The sequence below is a fragment of the Panulirus ornatus genome, chromosome 63, assembly GCF_036320965.1.
Source record: "Panulirus ornatus isolate Po-2019 chromosome 63, ASM3632096v1, whole genome shotgun sequence".
Taxonomy (NCBI): Eukaryota; Metazoa; Arthropoda; class Malacostraca; order Decapoda; family Palinuridae; genus Panulirus; species Panulirus ornatus.
The window spans coordinates 4754959-4779758 of NC_092286.1; the positions used below are offsets into that span (position 1 = coordinate 4754959).

General features: G+C 41.1%; 1 protein-coding gene across 14 annotated transcripts in view; it reads left to right on the plus strand.

Annotated features, from left to right (window-relative positions):
• Positions 1 to 24800, plus strand: part of LOC139745942 (protein lap4-like) — a 556451-nt gene that overhangs the window by 302293 nt on the left and 229358 nt on the right. For all 14 annotated transcript variants that reach the window (XM_071656641.1, XM_071656649.1, XM_071656646.1 and 11 more), the window contains 2 exons: positions 17481 to 17597; positions 18865 to 19044. In XM_071656641.1, coding sequence (XP_071512742.1) covers positions 17481 to 17597; positions 18865 to 19044 — 297 coding nt within the window. The remainder of the gene's footprint in view (positions 1 to 17480; positions 17598 to 18864; positions 19045 to 24800) is intronic.

Below are 24800 nucleotides of genomic sequence, written 5' to 3' on the forward strand. Positions count from 1 at the left end.
AACTAGTCAGGCACTTTGCTAGCGAGTAATCAAAGTTAGGCTGCAAGTGCCACAGGTGGTTTTTTTTTTTTTTTGCTGTCTCCCGCGTTTGCGAGGTAGCGCAAGGAAACAGACGAAAGAAATGGCCCAACCCACCCCCATACACATGTATATACATACGTCCACACACGCAAATATACATACCTACACAGCTTTCCATGGTTTACCCCAGACGCTTCACATGCCCCGATTCAATCCACCGACAGCACGTCAACCCCGGTATACCACATCGCTCCAATTCACTCTATTCCTTGCCCTCCTTTCACCCTCCTGCATGTTCAGGCCCCGATCACACAAAATCTTCTTCACTCCATCTTTCCACCTCCAATTTGGTCTCCCTCTTCTCCTCGTTCCCTCCACCTCCGACACATATATCCTCTTGGTCAATCTTTCCTCACTCATTCTCTCCATGTGCCCAAACCACTTCAAAACACCCTCTTCTGCTCTCTCAACCACGCTCTTTTTATTTCCACACATCTCTCTTACCCTTACGTTACTTACTCGATCAAACCACCTCACACCACACACTGTCCTCAAACATCTCATTTCCAGCACATCCATCCTCCTGCGCACCACTCTATCCATAGCCCACGCTTCGCAACCATACAACATTGTTGGAACCACTATTCCTTCAAACATACCCATTTTTGCTTTCCGAGATAATGTTCTCGACTTCCACACATTCTTCAAGGCTCCCAGAATTTTCGCCCCCCTTCCCCACCCTATGATCCACTTCCACTTCCATGGTTCCATCCGCTGCCAGATCCACTCCCAGATATCTAAAACACTTCACTTCCTCCAGTTTTTCTCCATTCAAACTCACCTCCCAATTGACTTGACCCTCAACCCTACTGTACCTAATAACCTTGCTCTTATTCACATTTACTCTTAACTTTCTTCTTTCACACACTTTACCAAACTCAGTCACCAGCTTCTGCAGTTTCTCACATGAATCAGCCACCAGCGCTGTATCATCAGCGAACAACAACTGACTCACTTCCCAAGCTCTCTCATCCCCAACAGACTTCATACTTGCCCCTCTTTCCAAAACTCTTGCATTCACCTCCCTAACAACCCCATCCATAAACAAATTAAACAACCATGGAGACATCACACACCCCTGCCGCAAACCTACATTCACTGAGAACCAATCATTTCCCTCTCTTCCTACACGTACACATGCCTTACATCCTCAATAAAAACTTTTCACTGCTTCTAACAACTTGCCTCCCACACCATATATTCTTAATACCTTCCACAGAGCATCTCTATCAACTCTATCATATGCCTTCTCCAGATCCATAAATGCTACATACAAATCCATTTGCTTTTCTAAGTATTTCTCACATACATTCTTCAAAGCAAACACCTGATCCACACATCCTCTACCACTTCTGAAACCACACTGCTCTTCCCCAATCTGATGCTCTGTACATGCCTTCACCCTCTCAATCAATACCCTTCCATATAATTTACCAGGAATACTCAACAAACTTATACCTCTGTAATTTGAGCGCTCACTCTTATCCCCTTTGCCTTTGTACAATGGCACTATGCACGCATTCCGCCAATCCTCAGGCACCTCACCATGAGTCATACATACATTAAATAACTTTACCAACTAGTCAACAATACAGTCACCCCCTTTTTTAATAAATTCCACTGCAATACCATCCAAACCTGCTGCCTTGCCGGCTTTCATCTTCCGCAAAGCTTTTACTACCTCTTCTCTGTTTACCAAATCATTTTCCCTAACCCTCTCACTTTGCACACCACCTCGACCCAAACACCCTATATCTGCCACTCTATCATCAAACACATTCAACAAACCTTCAAAATACTCACTCCATCTCCTTCTCACATCACCACCACTTGTTATCACCTCCCCAGGTGGTATTAATGTAATATATGTTAAAAACTGCTCCAAAGGATTAAAATGTGAAGTAAGCAATCAGAAATGAACCATACTGTACTTCAGGTACACAGAAAAACAATATAAAACTGTATATTTTGTTTAATACCAAATAAGGTATAATTGATAAAGGCCAGTTGAAAGCCAGGCATATTTTTTATAATTGTATTTTTTTTTTTTTTTTTTTTTTTGCCGCTGTCTCCCGCGTTTGCGAGGTAGCACAAGGAAACAGACGAAAGAAATGGCCCAACCCACCCCCATACACATGTATATACATACGTCCACACACGCAACTATACATACCTACACAGCTTTCCATGGTTTACCCCAGACGCTTCACATGCCCTGATTCAATCCACTGACAGCACGTCAACCCCGGTATACCACATCGCTCCAATTCACTCTATTCCTTGCCCTCCTTTCACCCTCCTGCATGTTCAGGCCCCGATCACACAAAATCTTTTTCACTCCATCTTTCCACCTCCAATTTGGTCTCCCTCTTCTCCTCGTTCCCTCCACCTCCGACACATATATCCTCTTGGTCAATCTTTCCTCACTCATTCTCTCCATGTGCCCAAACCATTTCAAAACACCCTCTTCTGCTCTCTCAACCACGCTCTTTTTATTTCCACACATCTCTCTTACCCTTACGTTACTTACTCGATCAAACCACCTCACACCACACATTGTCCTCAAACATCTCATTTCCAGCACATCCATCCTCCTGCGCACAACTCTATCCATAGCCCACGCCTCACAACCATACAACATTGTTGGAACCACTATTCCTTCAAACATACCCATTTTTGCTTTCCGAGATAATGTTCTCGACTTCCACACATTCTTCAAGGCTCCCAGAATTTTCGCCCCCTCCCCCACCCTATGATCCACTTCCGCTTCCATGGTTCCATCCGCTGCCAGATCCACTCCCAGATATCTAAAACACTTCACTTCCTCCAGTTTTTCTCCATTCAAACTCACCTCCCAATTGACTTGACCCTCAACCCTACTGTACCTAATAACCTTGCTCTTATTCACATTTACTCTTAACTTTCTTCTTTCACACACTTTACCAAACTCAGTCACCAGCTTCTGCAGTTTCTCACATGAATCAGCCACCAGCGCTGTATCATCAGCGAACAACAACTGACTCACTTCCCAAGCTCTCTCATCCCCAACAGACTTCATACTTGCCCCTCTTTCCAAAACTCTTGCATTTACCTCCCTAACAACCCCATCCATAAACAAATTAAACAACCATGGAGACATCACACACCCCTGCCGCAAACCTACATTCACTGAGAACCAATCACTTTCCTCTCTTCCTACACGTACACATGCCTTACATCCTTGTAATATGTTTCTTTAAAAATTATGTATCCTTTTTCCAAGTCGTTCCATTTTTTGCTTATCTTTGTCTTTTGTTTAACCAGAATGCAACGAATCAAATGCGACTTGGTCTCTTTCTTAATCTTGCTTTCTTCACATCACATGCTTTAAATGTCATTCTCCATACCACATATATAAAACTGTAGGCTGCAAGTGGTTGAAAAAATTAGGGTTAAGGACTGCTGGACTAATACCACAGTAATTCAAACATTCACTTCTCTCCCCTTCCCTTTATGCACTGGCTCTGTGTATAGGCATTCTGAAAGTTCTCAGACAACTCACCTTGAGCCATATGCATTAAAAACCATGACTGACGAATCACAATCACACCCCTTTTTTTTTTTCAGAAACCCGACTGCAATTTTATCCTCTTCGGCTGCTCTGCCACACTTCCTCTTATGTAAGACTTTCATCACCTGTACCCTTTTCACCAAACTATTTGCCTTGACTCTCTTTCTTTGTGTACCTCCACATCCCAAACACCTGTTTGCCAACCAATCTATCTATCAGTCTATATCTCTGACGCCTGTTCCCAACTGGAACTCCTTCAAGGGCTTGGCCACGTCATTAGTCTCCATAACTAGTGAAACTATTGTGTTGCTTCTTAGCCTTTGATGCTTCACCCTTTACAGGCCACTAGCTGAGGGTAACTTTTGAGCTGTGTTTGCAGAGGTTCCTACCTAATGTTCTTATATTTTTTTTTATTTTTTTAGTTTGCTTTGTCTATCTGTCTATCAGTCTATATCTCTGACGCCTGTTCCCAACTGGAACTCCTTCAAGGGCTTGGCCACGTCATTAGTCTCCATAACTAGTGAAACTATTGTGTTGCTTCTTAGCCTTTGATGCTTCACCCTTTACAGGCCACTAGCTGAGGGTAACTTTTGAGCAGTGTTAGCAGAGGTTCCTACCTAATGTTCTTATATTTTTTTTTATTTTTTTAGTTTGCTTTGTCGCTGTCTCCCGCGTTTGCGAGGTAGCGCAAGGAAACAGACGAAAGAAATGGCCCAACCCATCCCCATACAAATGTATATACTTACATGTCCACACACGCAAATATACATACCTATGTATCTCAATGTACACATATATATACACACACAGACACATACATATATACCCATGCACACAATTCACACTGTCTGCCTTTATTCATTCCCATCACCACCTCACCACACATGGAATACCATCCCCCTCCCCACTCATGTGTGCGAGGTAGCGCTAGGAAAAGACAACAAAGGCCCCATTCGTTCACACTCAGTCTCTAGCTGTCATGCAATAATGCCCGAAACCACAGCTCCCTTTCAACATCCAGGCCCCACAGAACTTTCCATGGTTTACCCCAGACGCTTCACATGCCCTGATTCAATCCACTGACAGCACGTCAACCCGGGTATACCACATCAATCCAATTCACTCTATTCCTTGCCCGCCTTTCACCCTCCTGCATGTTCAGGCCCCGATCTTACTGACTCCTTTTACCTAATACTCCTTCCTAATGTTCCTACCTACTGCTTCTACCTAATGTTGCTACCTGATGCTCTTGTGTAAATGTTCCCACCTGCTACTACAGAATGAACCTGTGTGAGTTAAGTGTTTAAAGTGTTATGTAAGACAAGGAGAGATTGTATGTTTGTGGACAAAATGCCAATAGTCCGTGTGTGGATGAGGCAGATAAAAAAGAGAGCTACCTGGATCAGAGGAGTGCAGCTTGAGAACTACTCAAGTGCTGACTCACTACGCATCCGTCACTAATCCTCCTGATATTCAGGCAGGCAGTACTGGTAATGTACCTCCCCGGTCCTTGACTGCCTACCAATTATTACTTACCAACCTATTATCTAATACATTCAGCAGTCCTTCACAATAATCCATTTCTTCTTCGCCCCTTCTTTGCCTGTTACCACTTTCCCATCTGCTCCCTTAAATGATCTCCCATTTGTTCACTTCAAACTATTCTCCTCCTTCCAGAAAGTTTTCTCTTTCTCTGTGAAGTTTGCTTCCTTTCTCAGCCTTTGCACCTTCTTTTCACTTCCCACCACTTCCAGAGGATTGACTAATCACTTGCATTCCTTCCTTGCAGGTAACACCCAAATACCTTTCTTTTTACCCTTCACAAGCAATTTAACATCCTCATCCAACCATTCACATGCCCACTTCCCACTTTTCACATGCCACATTTCTCTCCTAGACATGTGAGCAGTGCTTACCTGAGTACCTTCAGAACCTCAACCACTCCCCTAACTTCGCATACTCTCACTCTTTACTGTTGTTTGCCCATCCTTTCCAGATATCGTATGCACAAGCCTCTTTTCCAAGGTCACTAACTTTCACAACCATCTTTCTACCCATGTCATTCCTCTTCCTAGAGCCACTATAACTTTCACCCTTGCCTCAACTAAGAAATATATATCCCATCAACTGCAACTCTAATCACATTTACATCTCAAAGACTCTCCTGCATTCCTTTTACCTTATTGCATTGAAAGTAATGGATGAAAAACACTATGGAAGTTATTGTTATATGAAAATCTTTGAAACTGAAAAGTAAAATACATTTTTTGAACAGAGTGAAAATTTTGAGGGTTGGAAAGGATAGTTTAGAAAGACAGTAAGGGATTAATTAAATCAGGGGTGGTGAGGAGGTGAAATGTTGAATAAAAGAGGTTTTGAGTGTTTGGGGCCTGAACATGCAGGAGGTTGTGAGATATGTATGGGATAGGATGAATTAGAGCAATATGGCATACATGGGTGACATGCTGTCAGTGAACTGACCTACAACATATAAAGTGGTCAGGGGTGACTTCAGAAAGGTCTCTAGGGCCTAGTTGTGGAGAGGAAACTTGGTTTTGGTGCATTATACATGACAGCTAGAGAGTGGACATGAGCAATTGAGATTTTTCTTCTGTTCCTGATGCTACTTCACTATCATAAGATATGTATGGCAAACAATTATGAAAACAACTGTATCACCTTTCGTTTTGTGACACATTACTCCACAAGCTGTTCACCATATTTGCTCATACTGGGTACTCATCGTCCCCAGATTTTACCTTCAGCTGCTTTTATCACACTCTCTCGCACTCAAATCACCCATCTCTAGTAGTTATTCATCTTCTCTGAGAACAATCACCTCACTTCCTCATTTCTCTTGTTATAAAATGCATAAGAATACACCTATCATGTTCTTTTTTCATATTTGCCAACTGAAGCTTAGAGCTAACTTTCTTTTAATATTTCACACATTCCCAAACTCAGCAGAAGTGCTGTCCTCTCCTTTGCTCTCACCCTTGCACCAGCCCTAGACTTTACCCTATAAGTATATTTCCAAGCTATTCTACCATCTTATTTTCTCCCAGAGCCGTGACATCCAGGATCCTTACAGTAGACATACTACCCATGTCTCCTTATAAGTCCTGGTTACGTCCATGCACATTAGACACCCAGTCTGAGCCTTTGAAGAAGATGAGCACTCCTTCATTGGTTCCTTGTTTCCACCTTATGAAATTAACTAAGAAGGTTAGGGTTTCAAGCTCCTTGATCCCATCCCTTTTTAGTCACATTCGATGGTATTTAGGGAATAAGAGGATAGTTTTCTTTTCTACTTATCCCCAGGGGTTGTATAGTCACTAATAAATGCTCATGCATCTGACAGTTATTAATGCTAACAAACAGGAAGTCCATGAACATATAAGGAATGAGCTTTCTATAAAGGAGAAATATCTTAAATTAGAGACATATGCATATGTTGATATGTGTATGTATGTATATGTACATGTATGTCCATGCATGTATATATATGTGTCATGTATATATATGTGTATATGAGTGGACAGGTCTTTCTTTATCTGTTTCCAAAAGAATGAACAGAGAAGGGGGCCAGGTGAGGATATATCATCAAAGGCCCAGTCCTCTGTTCTTAACGCTACCTCGCTAGCGTAGGAAATGGCGAATAGTATGAAAGAAAAAGAAAATAATGATAATATTAATAATAGTAATAATGATAATAATAATATATATAATATATATATATATATATATATATATATGTGTGTGTGTGTGTGTGTATGTGAGTGGATGGGCCATTCTTCGTCTGTTTCCTGATGCTTCCTCTCTGATGCGGGAAACAGCAGTTAATTGTGATAATAATGATAATAATAATAATAATAATGATTATTTTTTTTCACGGGAAATGGCGAATAGTATAAAAAAAGATAACAATAATAATAATAATAATAATTATAATAATAATAATAATATTAATAGTAATAATAATAATAATGATAATAATGATAATAATGATGATAACGATAAGTAATAATAATAAATATATATGTTTATTTACCATACTTGATCGCCGTTTCAGGCGTCAGCAAGGTAGCATCAGGAAACAGATGAAGATACGTCATTGTTATGATTGCATAGTTGTGGCTTAAATTAATTTGAAATATTTTGAGTCTTCACATGTGTAAAACTTTTGTAAGCTTGAAATTTTGATAATTTTTGGTGTATATATTTTCAATTGTTTCTTAATTGTACTTTTTATATGTTTGTAGAGAGGAGCTAAATCATTCAAATTTACAAGGATATTTGATTTTGTAAAAGGTCTATATATAGCACTTCTTATTGGGGAGAGACTGTGCTATGGAAAACATGCTACTGTATACATTTTTTATTGTTATGATGTGGTAGATTAGGAGTATGATATTACTAGGAATTTAAAACTCATTCTCTGTCCAGCGTCTGTTGAGTTATGTAGAAATCTTAAGGTTTTTGTTGTTGGATGTGGGATTTTCTAGAAGGGTATACGGAGTGAGTAATGATGATGTGATGGATACACAATAATGGAAGATGTGAATTAGATAGTAATCGATAATATGATATGGATAGCTTTAGAATGTTCCTCATCATTCACTGAGAAGAATAGAAAAGGTTGGACGCTTTGTATTAAAGAAAATGTAAATGTTGTACAAAAGATTGAGCAAGGTATGCCATGAGCAAGGATATTTCTAAAGCTTTATGTGTAAAGTCAATTGCAGGTGAGGTTCTGTCTGTCTATCAAGCTGTATCTCTGATTGATGACTGCCTTCTGGTAATATGGTGGGAGCAATAGTTATGAGTATTGGGTAGAAATATTTGATAGAACATTAGGTAGAAGTAGTGGGTAGAAACATTAGACAGGAGCTAGACTTGCCCTCTGCCAGTGGCCTGTTAAAAGGTGAGACACTAAAGGCTAAGAAGCAGTACTAGAGTTCACTAGTTATGGAGATTCTATTGCTGTGGCCATCCCCTTGCGGAGTTCCAGAGTGGAACAGGCATCAGAGATATAGATAGATGCCCATCCTCTCCAAGAAATCCCATCAAAGGGGATGGTCATGGCAAAAGAGTCTCCACTTATGATTCCAGCTTATTGACACCAGTAGAATCATTCAGGCTAAAGCCTAACCAATCCTTTTGGTTTAAAGTGAAATCCCCTGCATAGAGAATCTCAGCATGTGGATGTGAAGAGAGCAGATCTTTGTGGCAAGAAGGCAGTTGTTGAAGATTTGTACAAATCGGATTCTTTTTTTGTTTGTGTGTATGGGTGGGTTGGGGGTAAGCAAAGCATTAAAGCAAGGTAGTAGAAGGTTGAAACATTTTGAGCCAGGTGATATTAGAGTTTGGAGATTCAAGATCCACGAGGTGAATAGTAGGTGTTTTTATACTGCAATAGGCACAAACTCAACCTTGAAGTGGAACTGATGGTGAAGATTGTAGCTGGTGATTTGTTAGTATAGAGAAGATGCACCCTTGGACATTTGAGTTAAACAGAAGAAAGAGATCAGTGGTTGAGGTAGACAGGTGGTGTTCAACAGAGGGAAGTTTAACTCAAGGCTGCAGATGTTGCTGAAATGGATACAAAAAGAGCTGGGTCTAGAGGCTGTAGCTATGTAAGTGGGGTAGATCTTAGTTGCTTGATAGGGTTCAAATGGGCCCTGGGATTGACCCCACCCTTCTCGACTGGTGGCATCAATCCAAATTGGCACTAAAGAATTAGTTGGTTGTGTTGCCATAAATTCTGAAAAATTAAAAGGTAAGAAGAAATAGAAAAAGAAGATAAGATATATGAGCCAGATGTTGGGAGGTGTTATATTTGAGAAAAAACAATGCAGGACTTGGGTTGAATACCTGCAGCCCACATGTGGATGAGGCTAGGAGATAAAAGAAGGCAGTTGTCTGAGCCTGAAAAGAGATTTGTAACAAATGCCACAGTGCTGGCTTACTGCACCACCATTACTATCCCTTCCAAGACCTAGGCACTCATACCTCCCTGATTGGTGGTTGCCTGCCACCGCTACTATCACAACAAAATAGCTGCAGTATGTGCCTCCTGTGACACAAATGGAGTTCTTCCTGGAGCATATCTTTGTCCAGCCCTCTTCAGTTTCTTCGTACAAGACTTCCCATTACCTCTTGCTAACTTCACCAGGGAGGTCCTCTCATATACATAGTACCTCAGGGTCACATCACAGTATCTTGACACCACTGATGTAACAACAAACGTGGAACACTACAAAATTAGAACACGAGCTCACCCTGAACATAAAGACTGCATCTCCACAAAGGTCCTCAGTGATTGGCATTTTAACCCAAGACAGACACGAATCCATCCCGCACCTTCTTGTCACCTTAAATGGACAATCTCTCCCACTCAACAAAATACCAGCAATTCTGGACAAAATATACAACATGCACATGATAATCACCCCTCACACCACAAACATCAACACAAAACCAACAAACAAACTAAATTCCCTCAGACCACTAGCAGATAATGGATTTGGACAAGGAAAAAAAAAATCTTAGTTTTCTGTTCAACAAGTCATCCTCTTCAATCTAAACTATACCTTATGTGCCTGGTTAGCCACCCTATTAAAAGTTTATACAACAGAGCTGCAGTCCGCACAGAGTAGAGATATCAGGATAATCACTGGCTTTTTAGTAACCACAAACAGTCATCACCTACACATTGAAACAAAGAGCCTCTAAATACAATGCCACTTAAGTATGCTCAGCACTTATTACCCATACTAATGTAAGTTGCTAGAAGCAGTGAAAATATTTTTATCGAGGATGTAAGGCATGTGTATGAGTAGGAAGAGAAGAAAGTGATTGGTTCCCAGTGAATCTTGGTTGTGGCAGGGGTGCGTGATGTCTCCATGGTTGTTTAATTTGTTTATGGATGGGGTTCTTAGGGAGGTAAATGCAAGAGTTTTGGAGAGAGGGGCAAGTATGCAGTCTGTTGTGGATGAGAGGGCTTGAGAAGTGAGTCAATTGTTGTTCGCTGATGATACAGCGCTGATGGCTGATTTGGGTGAGAAACTGCAGAAGCTGGTGACTGAGTTTGGTAAAGTGTGTGAAAGACGAAAACTGAGAGTAAATGTGAATAAGAGCAAGGTTATTAGGTTCAGTAGGGTTGAGAGGTAAGTTTGAATAGAGAAAAACTGGAGGAAGTGAATTGTTTTAGATGTATGAGAGTGGATTTAGCAGCGGATGGAATCATGGAAGCGGAAGTGAGACACAGGGTGGGGGAGGGGGTGAAGGTTCTGGGAGCATTGAAGAATGTGTGGAAGGCAAGAATGTTATCTTGGAGAGCAAAAATGGGTATGTTTGAAGGAATAGTGGTTCCAATAATGTTATATGGTTGCGAGGCATGGGCTATAGATAGGGTTGTGCAGAGGAGGGTGATCTGTTGGAAATGAGATGTTTGAGGACAATATGTGGTGTGAGGTGGTTTGATCGAGTAAGTAATGAAAGGGTGAGAGAGATGTGTGGTAATAAAAAGAGTGTGGTTGAGAGAGCAGAAGAGGGTGTATTGAAATGGTTTAATCACATGGAGAGAATGAGTGAGGAAAGATTGACAAAGAGGATATATGTGTTGGAGTTGGAGGGAATGAGAAGTGGGAGACCAAATTGGAGGTGGAAAGATGGAGTGAAAAAGATTTTGAGCGATCGGGGCCTGTACATACAGGAGGGTGAAAGGCTTGCAAAGAATAGTGAATTGGTTCAATGTGGTATACTGGGGCTGACATGCTGTCAGTGGATTGAGCGAGGGCATGTGAAGCATCTGGGATAAACCATGGAAAGTTGTGTGGGGCCTGGATGTGGAAGGGGAGCTGTGGTTTTGGTGCATTACACATGACAGCTAGAGACTGAGTGTGAACAAATGTGGCCTTTATTGTCTTTTCCTAGTGCTACCTCGCGCTTGCACAGGGGGAGAGGGGTGCCATTTCATGTGTGGCGGGGTGGCGACGGGAATGGATGAAGGCAGCAAGTAAGAATATGTGCATGTGTATGTATGTATATGTCTTATGTGTGTATATGTATTTATGTATGTATATATTGAAATGTATATGTATGTAAATGTGCATGTGTGGGTGTTTATATATGTACATGTGTATGTGGGTTAGTTGGGCCGTTCTTTTGTCTGTTTCCTTGCGTTACCTCACTCACGTGGGAGACAGCGACAAAGTATAATAGATGAAATATATAAATACAAATAGAGAACAATATCCCACTGCTCACTTTGCATTGTTATGACTTTCCTTTACAGTATGTCAAGTATTACAAAAATGGAAATATTTTTGCTAGATAGTAGTTGGTAGGCAGCCACTAGTCAGGGAGGTATGTTACCAGCACTACCCAGTTAGGTATTGGAGGGGGGATTTGTGATGGCTGCATAGTAAACCAACTCTTCAGTGGTTATCTAAGTTGCACTCTTCTGACCTAGGTAGCTGTCTTTTCTTTCTGCTTCACCCACCCGTGGATTACTGGTATTCTTTCCACAAACATGCAATCTCTCCTTGTCATACATAACACTTGCCAACACTTAACTCACACAGCACATACTTCCTAACACTTGATTATTCCTGCAGTAAGCACTATACACTAGCCCAGCCTTTTGGTAAAATGGCAGGAGCAATATATAGAAGTAGGTAGGAACATGAGACAGGAGCTATGGGTCGTAATAGTCGTGGTAGGTAGGAACAGTAGACAGGAGCATAAGGTAAAAGTAATAGGTTGAAACATTAAATAGACACATTAGGTAGAAGTAATCCATAGGAACGTTGAGTAAAGGCTAGAATGCCGCGCTGGAATTCACCAGTTATGGAGGGTACAGGTGTCATAGATATAGATCAATAGAATAGATTTATATATTCTGTTTATTATACTGAACTGCCATCTCCCTCGTTAGCGAGGTAGGACAAGGAAAACAGACAAGAAATGGTCCAACCCACCCACATACACATGTATATACATAAATGCCCTTACGTGCTCATATACATACATACATATACATTTCACTATATTTTTTTTTTCTTTTTTTTTGCTTTGTCGCTGTCTCCCGCGTTTGCGAGGTAGCGCAAGGAAACAGACGAAAGAAATGGCCCAACCCACCCCCATACACATGTATATACATATGTCCACACACGCAAATATACATACCTACACAGCTTTCCATGGTTTACCCCAGACGCTTCACATGCCCTGCTTCAATCCACTGACAGCACGTCAACCCCGGTATACCATATCGATCCAATTCACTCTATTCCTTGCCCTCCTTTCACCCTCCTGCATGTTCAGGCCCCGATCACACAAAATCTTTTTCACTCCATCTTTCCACCTCCAATTTGGTCTCCCACTTCTCCTCGTTCCCTCCACCTCCGACACATATATCCTCTTGGTCAATCTTTCCTCACTCATTCTCTCCATGTGCCCAAACCATTTCAAAACACCCTCTTCTGCTCTCTCAACCACTCTCTTTTTATTTCCACACATCTCTCTTACCCTTACGTTACTTACTCGATCAAACCACCTCACACCACACATTGTCCTCAAACATCTCATTTCCAGCACATCCATCCTCCTGCGCACAACTCTATCCTCAGCCCACGCCTCGCAACCATACAACATTGTTGGAACCACTATTCCTTCAAACATACCCATTTTTGCTTTCCGAGATAATGTTCTCGACTTCCACACATTCTTCAAGGCTCCCAGGATTTTCGCCCCCTCCCCCACCCTATGATCCACTTCCGCTTCCATGGTTCCATCCGCTGCCAGATCCACTCCCAGATATCTAAAACACTTTACTTCCTCCAGTTTTTCTCCATTCAAACTTACCTCCCAGTTGACTTGACCCTCAACCCTACTGTACCTAATTACCTTGCTCTTATTCACATTTACTCTTAACTTTCTTCTTTCACACACTTTACCAAACTCAGTCACCAGCTTCTGCAGTTTCTCACATGAATCAGCCACCAGCGCTGTAACATCAGCGAACAACAACTGACTCACTTCCCAAGCTCTCTCATCCCCAACAGACCTCATACTTGCCCCTCTTTCCGAAACTCTTGCATTCACCTCCCTAACAACCCCATCCATAAACAAATTAAACAACCACTATATATATACATATATATACATAGACATATACATATATACACGTGTGCATGATGTCTCCATGGTTGTTAAATTTGTTTATGGATGGGGTTGTTAGGAAGGTGAAGGCAAGAGTTTTGGAAAGAGGGGCAAGTATGCAGTCTGTTGTGGATGAGAGAGCTTGGAAAGTGAGTCAGTTGTTGTTCGCTGATGATACAGGGCTGGTGGCTGATTCGTGTGAGAAACTGCAGAAGCTGGTGACTGAGTTTGATAAAGTGTTTGAAAGGAGAAAGCTGAGAGTAAATGTGAATAAGAGCAAGGTTATTAGGTACAGTAGGGTTGAGGGTCAAGTCAATTGGGAGGTAAGTTTGAATGGAGAAAAACTGGAGGAAGTGAAGTGTTTTAGATATCTGGGAGTGGATTTGGCAGCGGATGGAACCATGGAAGCGGAAGTGAATCATAGGGTGGGGGGAGGGGGCGAAAGTTCTGGGAGTGTTGAAAAATATGTGGAAGTTGAGAATGCTATCTTGGAAAGCAAAAATTCCTATGTTTGAAGGAATAGTGGTTCCAACAATGTTATATGGTTGTGAGGTGTGGGCTATAGATAGAGTTGTGTGGAGGAGGGTGGATGTGCTGAAAATGAGATGATTGAGGACAATATGTGTTGTGAGGTGGTTTGATCGAGTAAGTAATGAAAGGGTAAGAGAGATGTGTGGTAATAAAAAGAATGTGGTTGAGAGAGCAAAAGAGGGTGTGTTGAAATGGTTTGGACACATGCAAAGAATGAGTGAGGAAAGATTGACCAAGAGGATATCTGTGTCAGAAGTGGAGGGAGCAAGGAGAAGCAGGAGACGAAATTGGAGGTGGAAGGATGAAGTGAAAAAGATTCTGAGCGATCTGGGCCTGATCATACAGGAGAGTGAAAGGTGTACAAGGAATAGAGTGAATTGGAACGATGTGGTATACCGGGGCCGACGTGCTGTCAATGGATTGAACCAGGGCATGTGAAGCATCTGGGGTAAACCATGGAAAGTTTTGTGGGGCCTGTATGTGGAAAGGGAGCTGTAATTTTTGTGCATTACACATGACAGCTAGAGACTGAGTGTGAACGAATGTGGCCTTTGTTGTCTTTTCCTAGCGCTACCTCACGCACATGCGGGGGGAGGGGGTTTTCATTTTATGTGTGGCGGGGTGGCGATGGGAATAAATAAGGGCAGACAGTATGAATTATGTACATGTGTATATATTTATATGTCTGTGTGTATATATATATGTATATGTTGAGATGTATAGGTATGTATATGTGCATGTGTGGACGTGTATGTATATACATGTGTATGTGGGTGGGTTGGGCCATTCTTTCGTCTGTTTCCTTGTGCTACCTCGCTAACGCGGGAGAAATATTTTTATTGTTTGGGTGTATGATGTATATTGTGTTTGATTGAACTGAAACCAGAAATAGAACATTTAATGGCAAACATATGAATGAAATACTTGTAAACATAATGCTTCAGCTGTATCAACACTGCATTAACATAAGCTAGCACAAAGTTATTCTCCACAAAAGTAATAATCATCACTTCTAGACCTGTTCTAGCATTTTCACTTGGGATACTGTCCATGCTCTTCCCCCAACCCATTTTTATCACTAGAAAATGCATTACAAATTTATTGCAGATAATTAAGTCACAAACTGTTGAAGTTATGGTAATATATATACACACACACACATGATTTATTTTATATATTGGACCTAGGCCAACTGAGACAGCAGGGATTGTGGGACAGAATTCAAGGATCTGGGCCTCTAGGGACCCCAGAAGAGGAGATGACATTAAAAGTTTTGATAAAGTAACTTCAGATGACAGAAGATCGATCTATCTATTTATCTGTCTATATCTCTGATGCTTGTTCCACTTAGAACTCCCTCAGAGGGGTGGCCATGGCAACAGTCACAATAACAAGTGAACTCTAGTGTCACTTCTTAGCCTTTAGTGCCTTACCCTTAGCAGGCCACTGGCAGAGGGCGACTCTAGTTCAGTGTTTGCTGAAGCTGCTACCTAATGTTCCTACTGATTACTTCGATCTAATGCTCCTACCAACTACTCCCTATCTACTGCTCCTACAGAAGATGTATCAGTAAACATAAATTTTATGGTGATTATTGTTTGTTTATGTCTTGCCATCACTTACTATGTTTAATTTCAATGCAAAAATGCAGTGCAGAACTGTACTACTCTAGATATTACTTTACAGTTAAGATATGCTTCGAAATATCCTTGCATTTTACTATCATTTGTTATGCCCTAGTTTTCCACCACCCTGGGATTACACTTATGGAAATTAGGGACTAGGGGTATGAAGTGTCTTCCATGTACCATACTGACCATTTTCCTCTTTTCTTCTACCAAATTAATCCACTGAGTCACTTATTTCTCATTTCACATGTTGTTGTTCTTTTTCCTAATCATCAGATAAATCTGATGAGTGATCTGCTTCATCACATAGTTCATCCAACAATCTTCATAATTCCCACAGGATCAGTGTACTTATGACCTGAGAGGTTAAGGGACAAACTTCTACCATGGTGGTTGTAGGAATTCTGAGGAATGCAGAATTTTTCTTGCCCCTGCAAGACAATAGGAGAGACTAATGTTACCATAAATGAGCTAGCAGCTTAAAGAGAGGTGGAGGAACTTGAAACATAATAGGATTTTAGCCCCATTTTGTAAGAGAACATTATATGATGTTGGCAGCCAGTATCCAAGACAGCATCATATGATGTTGGCACCTGCTTGAGGGTTAATTAATGGTGTATAGGTTGAAAAATTAAATAGTAATATTGTTGTGTTAAAGTCAACCTATTGTGGTAAATATTTCTTAAGTTAAAGATACATGCAAGTGAGTGCTGATGTATGCATTTGATCCTTCTCAAGTTAATGGGAATTTAAAACAATATTGTTGACTGATTTTTTCATACTTTTCTACCTTTTTTCTCCTAAACCAGGTGGCAGGAACAGAGTATCATTTAGGTGATTTTAGAGTACTGTATTGAGAAAATAAATGAATGAGGAATTATGAGTGATACATCTGGGAATAGATTAAGTTTTAAGACTAGAGGTATGGTGTAAGGACAAGATAATGTCTCTGAAAGAATCCTCATGATGAAGGAATGTGCATAGCCGTATAGAGACTGAGATAATAATTATAATCTTAACAGGAAAAAGTTTGTTGGTTGTAAAAAGAGGCCTGTTTAGTGTGCAGTATCTTAAAATTATAGTTTGGAGTTGAAGGAATTTTGCATGGGTTCCCATAAATTTGCTTGAAAATATTTTTTAAACCTACTTGTCTTTTTCTTTTTAAACCTATATGTCTTTTTCTTGCATTAGTGGGGGTATCATTAAAAGCTTAAGATAATTGAACTCACATTTGACTAGTAAATAAGTAAGGATTACTGCAAGTAGTAAATTAGAAATGGCTTTCAGCAGAATGTAAGAGCTTAGTGATAGATAGTTTTACATTCCAGGGTGATACTGTTGTCCTAAATTTCAAATTAAAACTCGCTATGTTAAGGAAATTCCACCAAACCTCATGGAATATTGTGCCAGTTACAGATGCAATATGGCACAGGTTTCATAATTTTTAGTGTTTATGTACTTTGTATTTTCCTGTGTAAGATATAAGGATTAGTTTTTCATTCTGCTTCACTGTTTCATTTCAGGAAGTAACGTTATATAAAGATGGAGGACCTTTAGGATTAAGTATTATTGGAGGGTCAGATCATTTCTGTGTTCCGTTTGGCACCTCACCTGATGACCCAGGAATATATATATCAAAAGTGAGTTTTCAGTCATAATTTTATGTGCTTGACAACAAACTACAGATATATATGCTCTGACTTGCCCTTCAGAGGTAAACTTTCTGACAATATGAATATCTTTGCCTCTTCTAGCAACCCAAGATTTTAACTTTTGAGACAAAATGTGCTGGAACTTACCTGTCATGCTGCACATTGACTTGCCTAATAACCAATTAATCTCTTTCTTATGCATTAGCTTGACCATCCAAAGATGATATGCCATGTTATGCTTAATTAGGCCTGTCTTTAAAGGCACTTGCACGTTTATTGCAGAATAGCTGTCAATCACAGTGATTGAATCAGGCAAACATTTCTTGTTTCTTGTTTTGGATTCTTATGACAAATTGAGAATAATAGCTCAAACTTCTTTGCAGTTTCACATTAGGTAATGTAAGAATGATTTTTTTTTTATATACCCGTGGCCTTATGTGTACATATCGAGAATATATCTGTTGTGTATAGTGTACTGAAACCAGAGCTTGTTATTCACTGCTGAGCCCCACAGATTACTCAGTGGTTTATCTTAACCACATTAGATGCCCAAGGTCAACCTAAAGACAGCTGTCACCTCAGCAGGTCCATTTCACTCTGTCTAGTGCATGCCTCTCACCCTTTTAAAGAGTGAGGTCCTAATGCTTTGTTTCACTCAGAGCCAAAGTATCTAGACTTCATTCACCAAACATAGCACTTATCTCTTCATCCTGACACCCCAGGTGTCAGGATGAAAAGTTTTAAAAAGTGAAAGTATATGAGGGGAGAGTTTCTACCTCCCTTCTCCTATCCCTCTTAATTGCCTTATACAGTGTGGAGGAAATACATTAATGGTTTTCTTACTCCAGTATCCTGGGGGATAAATGAAATTTTTGTCTTAAACATTTGTGTAAGTTATGTGTTGTCATTTGTTATGTGAAAGGTGGAGATATTTTTTGTTTGGATGGAGTTCCAAGAGCCCACATGTATGCGAGACATAAAGGAACGAACCAAATTTTGCTAGGGAAGGGAATGTTCCAGGTCCCAGACAGTAACACTTTCCTGTTTTTGTGTGCAAATGACTTGAACCTGGTGGTAAACTCAAGTGAGAAACTGTAAAAGCTGATGTCTTTGCTTGGGGGAGTGTGAGAAAAAATGAAGTTGAGAAAAATCTTAAAAGATAGATTACAGTTTGCTCATGGCCCTTTAGTACACACCATTTCTTTTTATGATAAGATGCACGTTTTTCATGTTTTAACTAGAGAGTTTTATTCAGATCACTGCGGGTGGAGCAGCTCACAGAACAGGAAAGCTTCGGATGGGTGATCGTATCTTGGATGTCAATGGAATAGACATGACAGGTGCATCACATCAAGAAGCTGTCATGGCTCTACTCAATCCACCAAATGAAGTCATACTAACAGTCCGACATGACCCACAACCAAAGGGGCTCAAGGTGATTAACTTGTTTTTTCTGTAGGTATATGCTTTTTAGAATGAAATTTTCTTTAGAAATGACTCACAGTGTTTTCAGAATTATGCATGGTTGGCAAAAAATTATTGTCTTAAGATTGAAATGTACAGAATTGAGAAACAAGGTTTGAGGACATTATGTAGTGTGAGCAGGGTTGATTGAAAAAGAAATTTTAGGGTAAGAGAGAGGTGTAGTAGTAAGAGGAGCATGTATAAGAGAACTGAAGAGGGTGTGCTGAAATGGTTTGGATATATGAAAAGGATAAGTATGGAGTGGATGATTAAGAATGCATTCGTATCAGCAGTGAGGGGAGCAAGGAAAGGGGGTGAACTAAGGAGATGGAAGGATGAAGTGAAAGATGCTTTGCAGGGTCAGAAAATGCACAAGCACGAGGGTATGAGATGGTTAAGGGATGCAGTGAATTGGAGCGATATGATATACATGGGATGACATTCTTTAATGGGCTGAACCAGGGCATAGGAAACTGTTGGGGAAACCATGGAAAGTATTATGGAGTCTGATTTTGGATGGGGGTGTCTGTTTTTAGTGCATTAAAGATGACATATAGAGAGTGGCTTTGAGTGAATGAGGCCATGTCTTCTTCATCTATTCCTGTTGTTACCTTGCCTTCATAGGAAATTGCGAACAAGTTGGAAAAAGTATATTGATTAAACAACACAGAATTGATTGCAGACCTTATGATAATGCTGTGAACACAGCCATGTCATCATTGTGTGTGGTGCTGTTACATTCCAGGTAGGACATATTACGATAATTGTTATTTGAATGAAGAAAAGGAGACTGTGGTAAGAAAATGTCAGGATATTAGTTAGTATTTAATTATTTAGTTTAGTTCATCATTTTGATTACATAAAGATCATGTATGTATGGAAAGATGGGCCATCATACAAATGAGAGTTATTCAATGGAAGGTTATATGGTGCAAGGAGCATCTTTTTAACATAAAAGAAAGAAAGCTAAGGAAAGGGAACAAATTGCAAGGTTACTTAACATTATGGAACATATATGTGCAAGTCAAGAAAGAAAGGAAGCCAAAAGAATGGGTCATACTGTCAAGACACTAAGATAAGGCCACTATTGGTAATTTGATGTGGAAGCATGTTGTCATCTGGTACTAAAACTGTCATACAAACTTGCCAGAAGGAAAGAGTTCAAAGGAGTATATGTCAAGAGAGACAAGGCTAGAGAGGAGAGAAGTGAAAACTAGTAAATGCTGGGTAAAGGAAAAGTGAGTGGGTTCTTTTCAAGCGAGGGAATTGAACATCACATGAAGGATGGAACTAACACGAAGCAAATACCATAAACTGAAGATTCTGTATACTAATGCAGATGGACTAGTGGGAAATGGTAAGAAGCAAGAATTTAAATACCATGTTAGGGATAGCACCTTTGATATCACTGGAGTGGTGGAGATGAAACTGACATGGGAACTAAAGTCAAACATAATCTGCCCAGAGGGGTACAAGATAACAAGATAACAGAGGAGATAAAGTATGAAGGTGATCAATAAAGGATAACTTTAAGTTCTAGAAAATAAATGCAGACAACTTTTTTTTTTTTTTTTTTTTTTTTTTTGCTTTGTCGCTGTCTCCCGCGTTTGCGAGGTAGCGCAAGGAAACAGACGAAAGAAATGGCCCAACCCACCCCCATACACATGTATATACATACGTCCACACACGCAAATATACATACCTACACAGCTTTCCATGGGTTACCCCAGACGCTTCACATGCCCTGATTCAATCCACTGACAGCACGTCAACCCCGGTATACCACATCGATCCAATTCACTCTATTCCTTGCCCTCCTTTCACCCTCCTGCATGTTCAGGCCCCGATCACACAAAATCTTTTTCACTCCATCTTTTCACCTCCAATTTGGTCTCCCACTTCTCCTCGTTCCCTCCACCTTCGACACATATATCCTCTTGGTCAATCTTTCCTCACTCATTCTCTCCATGTGCCCAAACCATTTCAAAACACCCTCTTCTGCTCTCTCAACCACGCTCTTTTTATTTCCACACATCTCTCTTACCCTTACGTTACTTACTCGATCAAACCACCTCACACCACACATTGTCCTCAAACATCTCATTTCCAGCACATCCATCCTCCTGCGCACAACTCTATCCATAGCCCATGCCTCGCAACCATACAACATTGTTGGAACCACTATTCCTTCAAACATACCCATTTTTGCTTTCCGAGATAATGTTCTTGACTTCCACACATTCTTCAAGGCTCCCAGAATTTTCGCCCCCTCCCCCACCCTATGATCCACTTCCGCTTCCATGGTTCCATCTACTGCCAGATCCACTCCCAGATATCTAAAACACTTTACTTCCTCCAGTTTTTCTCCATTCAAACTTACCTCCCAATTGACTTGACCCTCAACCCTACTGTACCTAATACCTTGCTCTTATTCACATTTACTCTTAACTTTCTTCTTTCACACACTTTACCAAACTCAGTCACCAGCTTCTGCAGTTTCTCACATGAATCAGCCACCAGCGCTGTATCATCAGCGAACAACAACTGACTCACTTCCCAAGCTCTCTCATCCCCAACAGACTTCATACTTGCCCCTCTTTCCAAAACTCTTGCATTCACCTCCCTAACAACCCCATCCATAAACAAATTAAAAAACCATGGAGACATCACACACCCCTGCCGCAAACCTACATTCACTGAGAACCAATCACTTTCCTCTCTTCCTACACGTACACATGCCTTACATCCTCGATAAAAACTTTTCACTGCTTCTAACAACTTTCCTCCCACACCATATATTCTTAATACCTTCCACAGAGCATCTCTATCAACTCTATCATATGCCTTCTCCAGATCCATAAATGCTACATACAAATCCATTTGCTTTTCTAAGTATTTCTCACATACATTCTTCAAAGCAAACACCTGATCCACACATCCTCTACCACTTCTGAAACCACACTGCTCTTCCCCAATCTGATGCTCTGTACATGCCTTCACCCTCTCAATCAGTACCCTCCCATATAATTTACCAGGAATACTCAACAAACTTATACCTCTGTAATTTGAGCACTCACTCTTATCTCCTTTGCCTTTGTACAATGGCACTATGCACGCATTCCGCCAATCCTCAGGCACCTCACCATGAGTCATTTTTTTTTTTTTTTTTGTTTTTAATACTTTGTCGCTGTCTCCCACGTTTGCGAGGTAGCGCAAGGAAACAGACGAAAGAAATGGCCCAACCCCCCCCATACACATGTACATACACACGTCCACACACGCAAATATACATACCTACACAGCTTTCCATGGTTTACCCCGGACGCTTCACATGCCCCGATTCAATCCACCGACAGCACGTCAACCCCTGTATACCACACCACTCCAATTCGCCCTATTTCTTGCCCTCCTTCCACCCCCCTGCACGTTCAGGCCCCGATCACACAAAATCCCCTTCACTCCATCCTTCCACCTCCAATTTGGTCTCCCTCCTCTCCTCGTTCCCTCCACCTCCGACACATATATCCTCTTGGTCAATCTTTCCTCACTCATTCTCCCCATGTGCCCAAACCATTTCAAAACACCCTCCTCTGCTCTCTCAACCACGCTCTTTTTATTTCCACACATCTCTCTTACCCTCACGTCACTTACTCGATCAAACCACCTCACACCACACACTGTCCTCAAACATCCCATTTCCAGCACATCCATCCTCCCGCGCACAACTCCATCCATAGCCCACGCCTCGCAACCATACAACATTGTTGGAACCACTATTCCTTCAAACATACCCATTTTTGCTTTCCGGGATAATGTTCTCGACCTCCACACACCCCTCAAGGCTCCCAAAATTTTCGCCCCCTCCCCCACCCTATGACCCACTTCCGCCCCCATGGTTCCATCCGCCGACAGATCCACTCCCAGATATCCAAAACACTTCACTTCCTCCAGCCCTTCTCCATTCAAACTCACCTCCCAACTGACTTGACCCTCAACCCTACTGTACCTAATAACCTTGCTCTTATTCACATTCACTCCCAACTCTCCTCTTCCACACACTTTACCAAACTCCGTCACCAGCTTCTGCAGTTTCTCACATGAATCCGCCACCAGCGCTGTATCATCAGCGAACAACAACTGACTCACTTCCCAAGCTCTCTCATCCCCAACAGACTTCATACTCGCCCCTCCCTCCAAAACTCTTGCATTTACCCCCCTAACAACCCCATCCATAAACAAACCAAACAACCATGGAGACATCACACACCCCTGCCGCAAACCTACATTCACTGAGAACCAATCACTTTCCTCTCTTCCTACACGTAATCATGCCTTACATCCTCGATAAAAACTTTTCACTGCTTCTAACAACTTGCCTCCCACACCATATATTCTTAATACCTTCCACAGAGCATCTCTATCAACTCTATCATATGCCTTCTCCAGATCCATAAATGCTACATACAAATCCATTTGCTTTTCTAAGTATTTCTCACATACATTCTTCAAAGCAAACACCTGATCCACACATCCTCTACCACTTCTGAAACCACACTGCTCTTCCCCAATCTGATGCTCTGTACATGCCTTCACCCTCTCAATCAGTACCCTCCCATATAATTTACCAGGAATACTCAACAAACTTATACCTCTGTAATTTGAGCACTCACTCTTATCCCCTTTGCCTTTGTACAATGGCACTATGCACGCATTCCGCCAATCCTCAGGCACCTCACCATGAGTCATACATACATTAAATAACCTTACCAACCAGTCAACAATACAGTCACCCCCTTTTTTAATAAATTCCACTGCAATACCATCCAAACCTGCTGCCTTGCCGGCTTTCATCTTCCGCAAAGCTTTTACTACCTCTTCTCTGTTTACCAAATCATTTTCCCTAACCCTCTCACTTTGCACACCACCTCGACCCAAACACCCTATATCTGCCACTCTGTCATCAGACACATTCAACAAACCTTCAAAATACTCATTCCATCTCCTTCTCACATCACCACTACTTGTTATCACCTCCCCATTTATGCCCTTCACTGAAGTTCCCATTTGCTCCCTTGTCTTACGCACCCTATTTACCTCCTTCCAGAACATCTTTTTATTCTCCCTAAAATTTACTGATAGTCTCTCACCCCAACTCTCATTTGCCCTTTTTTTCACCTCTTGCACCTTTCTCTTGACCTCCTGTCTCTTTCTTTTATACTTCTCCCACTCAATTGCATTTTTTCCCTGCAAAAATCGTCCAAATGCCTCTCTCTTCTCTTTCACTAATACTCTTACTTCTTCATCCCACCACTCACTACCCTTTCTAAACAGCCCACCTCCCACTCTTCTCATGCCACAAGCATCTTTTGCGCAATCCATGAGTCATACATACATTAAATAACTTTACCAACCAGTCAATTATACAGTCAACCCCTTTTTTAATAAATTCCACTGCAATACCATCCAAACCTGCTGCCTTGCCGGCTTTCATCTTACGCAAAGCTTTTACTACCTCTTCTCTGTTTACCAAATCATTTTCCCTAACCCTCTCACTTTGCACACCGCCTCGACCAAAACACCCTATATCTGCCACTCTATCATCAAACACATTCAACAAACCTTCAAAATACTCACTCCATCTCCTTCTCACATCACCACTACTTGTTATCACCTCCCCATTTGCGCCCTTCACTGAAGTTCCCATTTGCTCCCTTGTCTTACGCACTT